We start from the raw sequence: 5,439 nt of genomic DNA, 5'->3' as shown, positions 1-5,439 counted from the left end.
CGAGCAAGGCGATGATCAGTAGTTGTTCCACGCTTGCAGATCTCGTTTTAGAGAACACTCGAAATTAAGAAGATATTGTTTCAAGAAAGAAGCATTTGAAGTTGTTGATTTTGTAAGATGATGAAGCAACATTCCTGGATTGTGTTGTGTCCCGTTTGTTTCTTCGTTTTCCTGGTTCGTCTTTTCTCTTTATTAAGTTGATGCAGCAAGACTAAGGCTTTCTCAATTTTCAAACAATCTTTGTTGGAGATTTCGTGAAATTTGTTGGGCTTATTCTTTGTAGATACTTGTGGTGTTGTGTTTGGCTGCTCTGTTGATCACGATATGGTTCAACAAGGTCGCATCAATCGAAAAGGAAGTGAAGTTGATAGCACACAGCAGCCATCAACATTTCATATCTGAAATTCACAATGCAGCTGCCTTCTTCTCTCTCAACAATGCTTCAGCCATCAACTTTGCCCGAATTTTGAGTTTTTCTTTGGATAATAATAATGATCTTCACTTCCCAAATATTGAATCAAAGGTTATTGTACATCTCATCACTTCAATTTACATTTTTCTTTTGATTTTCGATTTTTTTTACTCCTCTTTTCTTCAATGATGCAGGTGGTTCCTGCACTATTTCAAGCCTTTTCCACAATACCATACCTGTCTCAGATTATTCTCTAGTTACTTGTGGAGAAAGAACTTTCAATTAGTAATATGTAATATGTGATACGTATGTAATAATTTTCCTGAACAAAAACACTATTTTTTTTAGACATTATTTTGTGAAATTATTAGTCCTAGACAAATTGTATGAACTACGTGTTAATACAGAACAAATTGAAAATTAAATTGCATGAATCACCCGTTGGTACAGCACGAATCGAAAATTATTAGTAAACCGATTCAGTTTTATATAAATTAATTCATGCAATGAACTATGAGATTCATGCCTGTTGTACACATTAATTGTATCCATGGTCTAGATTTTCCTTCAGATCAACACGATTTGGAAATTAAATTGCATGAATCACCCGTTGGTACAGTACGAATCGAAAATTATTAGTAACTCTATTCAGTTTTATATAAATTAATTCATGCAATGAACTATGTGATTCATGCATGCTGTATACATTAATTGTATCGAAGGTCTAGATTTTCCTTCAGAACAACATGAATTGGAAATTGTATCCAAAGTTCACGGTACTGTAAACTGCATACTGCACAGATTAGATGTCATTCGAGCCATACCCAAAGTTCCCGCGTTTGGAATTTATAGTAGCTCTGATTCGCAGACCGAATATCGACGACAGAGTTATCGATTTAGGGGGGTTTTATCTTCCTTGAATAATCAACCAAATTAAACCCATATCTTTATGTTCAGACTGCCTACAAGCCCTACACACACCTGGTCTCGAATGGAAGTATTGAATCGTTGTTGATGGCAACCGTAAATCTCACAAACGAGAAGAGCAGACACAGCTAGGGCTTGGTTCAAAATGGCGATGAGAGCGAAAAAGAGTTTTTTGGTGGGGGAGAAAGTGAATGAAAAATCAATGTAATTGCATAGATATGTAATCATTCATGAGATATGAAAAATCTTATTTTCCATATTTAATTGGCTCTAATTTCGGAACCGTTTGGTGGGGGAAGTTACATTTTAAATGTCCATTTTATCCTTTACTAGTGGAAATGTCTGAATTGCATGCCAAATATTTATGAATTCCGAATGCACAATAAAAATAGATATGGGCCATTAATTCATCAAGATCAATGGTCATATATTATTTCTATTTTATACACTAAGGAGTCTTTTCACCCTAGCCCTCCCCTATATATATATATATATATATACACAAAGTTGTCCATTTTTTTGCATGTATGCAAATATATTCTATCTTAGTGCGCACAATTGTATCATTATTTTTTAATTTTTTTTATTATATTTTAATATATACAATCCTAAACTTAACAAATTTATTTCCAATTTGAAAATTTAATGGGAATGATTTAGAATTTCTGGATAGGTGGAAGTTGCCTATTATAAATTTGAGGAATAAAATCATTTCTATGTATATATGATTTCTGCATTTATATAAGGTTTACTCAAGTGAATTGAATGTGAAATAAGTAAAGAATATACACAAAAAATAAATGAATATGAAGATCCTTTTATAGGGATACAGTTCTATAGTGATGATCCATCTTAAAACGAAAAATGAAATAGCAGAGCATGTTTGTCGGAGGCTGCTAAATAGAAAAGGCTGGCAGTGCTGATTTAAGATGATTCCGCCGTGAGCAAGGCGATGATCAGTAGTTGTTTGACGCTTGCAGATCTCGTTTTAGAGAACACTCGAAATTAAGAAGATATTGTTTCAAGAAAGAAGCATTTGAAGTTGTTGATTTTGTAAGATGAAGCAACATTCCTGGATTGTGTTGCGTCCCGTTTGTTTCTTCGTTTTCCTGGTTCGTCTTTTCTCTTTATTAAGTTGATGCAGCAAGACTAAGGCTTTCTCAATTTTCAAACAATCTTTGTTGGAGATTTCGTGAAATTTGTTGGGCTTATTCTTTGTAGATACTTGTGGTGTTGTGTTTGGCTGCTCTGTTGATCACGATATGGTTCAACAAGGTCGCATCAATCGAAAAGGAAGTGAAGTTGATAGCACACAGCAGCCATCAACATTTTATATCTGAAATTCACAATGCAGCTGCCTTCTTCTCTCCCAACAATGCTTCAGCCATCAACTTTGCCCGAATTTTGAGTTTCTCTTTGGATAATAATAATGATCTTCACTTCCCAAATATTGAATCAAAGGTTATTGTACATCTCATCACTTCAATTTACATTTTTCTTTTGATTCTTGATTTTTTTTACTCCTCTTTTCTTCAATGATGCAGGTGGTTCCTGCACTATTTCAAGCCTTTTCCACAATACCATACCTGTCTCAGATTATTCTCTAGTTACTTGTGGAGAAAGAACTTTCAATTAGTAATATGTAATATGTGATACGTATGTAATAATTTTCCTGAACAAAAACACTATTTTTTTTTAGACATTATTTTGTGAAATTATTAGTCCTAGACAAATTGTATGAACTACGTGTTAATACAGAACAAATTGAAAATTAAATTGCATGAATCACCCGTTGGTACAGCACGAATCGAAAATTATTAGTAAACTGATTCAGTTTTATATAAATTAATTCATGCAATGAACTATGAGATTCATGCCTGTTGTACACATTAATTGTATCCAAGGTCTAGATTTTCCTTCACATCAACACAATTTGGAAATTAAATTGCATGAATCACCCGTTAGTACAACACAAATCGAAAATTATTAGTAACTCTATTCAGTTTTATATAAATTAATTCATGCAATGAACTATGTGATTCATGCATGCTGTATACATTAATTGTATCAAAGGTCTAGATTTTCCTTCAGAACAACATGAATTGGAAATTGTATCCAAAGTTCATGGTACTGTAAACTGCATACTGCACAGATTAGATGTCATTCGAGCCATACCCAAAGTTCCCGCGTTTGAAATTTATAGTAGCTCTGATTCGCAGACCGAATATCGACGACAGAGTTATTGATTTAGGGGGGTTTTATCTTCCTTGAATAATCAACCAAATTAAACCCATATCTTTATGTTCAGACTGCCTACAAGCCCTACACACACCTGGTGTCGAATGGAAGTATTGAATCGTTGTTGATGGCAACCGTAAATCTCACAAACGAGAAGAGCAGACACAGCTAGGGCTTGGTTCAAAATGGCGATGAGAGAGAAAAAGAGTTTTTTGGTGGGGGAGAAAGTGAATGAAAAATCAACGTAATTGCATAGATATGTAATCATTCATGAGATATGAAAAATCTTATTTCCATATTTAACTGGCTCTAATTTCGGAACCGTTTGGTGGGGGAAGTTACATTTTAAATGTCCATTTTATCCTTTACTAGTGGAAATGTCTGAATTGCATGCAAAATATTTATGAATTCCGAATGCACAATAAAAATAGATCTGGGCCATTAATTCATCAAGATCAATGGTCATATATTATTCCTATTTTATACACTAAGGAGTGTTTTCACCCTAGCCCTCCCATATATATATATATATATACACAAAGTTGTCCATTTTTTTGCATGTATGCAAATATATTCTATCTTAGTGCGCACAATTGTATCATTATTCTTTAATTTGTTTTATTATATTTTAATATATACAATCCTAAACTTAACAAATTTATTTCCAATTTGAAAATTTAATGGGAATGATGTAGAATTTCTGGATAGGTGGAAGTTGCCTATTATAAATACGAGGAATAAAATCATTTCTATGTATATATGATTTCTGCATTTATATAAGGTTTACTCAAGTGAATTGAATGTGAAATAAGTAAAGAATATACACAAAAAATAAATGAATATGAAGATCCTTTTATAGGGATACAGTTCTATAGTGATGATCCATCTTAAAACAAAAAATGAAATAGAAGAGCATGTTTGTCGGAGGCTGCTAAATAGAAAAGGCTGGCAGTGCTGATTTAAGATGATTCCGCCGCGAGCAAAGCGATGATCAGTAGTTGTTCCACGCTTGCAGATCTCGTTTTAGAGAACACTCGAAATTAAGAAGATATTGTTTCAAGAAAGAAGCATTTGAAGTTGTTGATTTTGTAAGATGAAGCAACATTCCTGGATTGTGTTGCGTCCCGTTTGTTTCTTCGTTTTCCTGGTTCGTCTTTTCTCTTTATTAAGTTGATGCAACAAGACTAAGGCTTTCTCAATTTTCAAACAATCTTTGTTGGAGATTTCGTGAAATTTGTTAGGCTTATTCTTTGTAGATACTTGTGGTGTTGTGTTTGGCTGCTCTGTTGATCACGATATGCTTCAACAAGGTCGCATCAATCGAAAAGGAAGTGAAGTTGATAGCACACAGCAGCCATCAACATTTCAAATCTTAAATTCACAATGCAGCTGCCTTCTTCTCTCCCAACAATGCTTCAGCCATCAACTTTGCCCGAATTTTGAGTTTCTCTTTGGATAATAATAATGATCTTCACTTCCCAAATATTGAATCAAAGGTTATTGTACATCTCATCACTTCAATTTACATTTTTCTTTTGATTTTTGATTTTTTTTACTCCTCTTTTCTTCAATGATGCAGGTGGTTCCTGCACTATTTCAAGCCTTTTCCATAATACCATACCTGTCTCAGATAATTCTCTAGTTACTTGTGGAGAAAGAACTTTCAATTAGTAATATGTAATATGTGATACGTATGTAATAATTTTCCTGAACAAAAACACTATTTTTTTAGACATTATTTTGTGAAATCCGAATAAAAGGGAAAATCCTTGTGAAATCCGAATAAAAGGGATAACAATCGGGCTTAGCCCCTTTGGATGAAGAAAGACAGGTATTCAAGTGATACGAATCAATCAACAAAC

At 33.5% G+C, this 5,439-nt stretch overlaps 1 protein-coding gene across 1 annotated transcript; it reads left to right on the top strand.

Moving 5' to 3' along the window:
• Positions 1–2,332: 2,332 nt before the first annotated feature.
• LOC130992939 (uncharacterized) lies at positions 2,333–2,946 on the top strand. Its single transcript, XM_057917686.1, has 3 exons — positions 2,333–2,451; positions 2,561–2,800; positions 2,884–2,946. The coding sequence occupies exons 1-3, from the start codon at positions 2,398–2,400 to the stop codon at positions 2,944–2,946; spliced, it is 357 nt and encodes a 118-aa protein (XP_057773669.1). The 5' UTR covers positions 2,333–2,397.
• Positions 2,947–5,439: the final 2,493 nt, after the last annotated feature.

The sequence above is a fragment of the Salvia miltiorrhiza genome, chromosome 1 (assembly GCF_028751815.1).
Source record: "Salvia miltiorrhiza cultivar Shanhuang (shh) chromosome 1, IMPLAD_Smil_shh, whole genome shotgun sequence".
Lineage (NCBI taxonomy): Eukaryota > Viridiplantae > Streptophyta > Magnoliopsida > Lamiales > Lamiaceae > Salvia > Salvia miltiorrhiza.
This window is presented reverse-complemented; position numbering and strand designations above follow the sequence as displayed.

Excerpts from the sequence above, each read along its gene's own strand:
- LOC130992939 (XM_057917686.1), top strand. The coding sequence starts at position 2,398 with ATGAAGCAACATTCCTGGATTGTGTTGCGTCCCGTTTGTTTCTTCGTT. Across the intron at positions 2,452-2,560 it reads TTTGTTTCTTCGTTTTCCTG|ATACTTGTGGTGTTGTGTTT; the intron begins GTTCGTCTTTTC and ends TATTCTTTGTAG. Across the intron at positions 2,801-2,883 it reads TCCCAAATATTGAATCAAAG|GTGGTTCCTGCACTATTTCA; the intron begins GTTATTGTACAT and ends TCAATGATGCAG.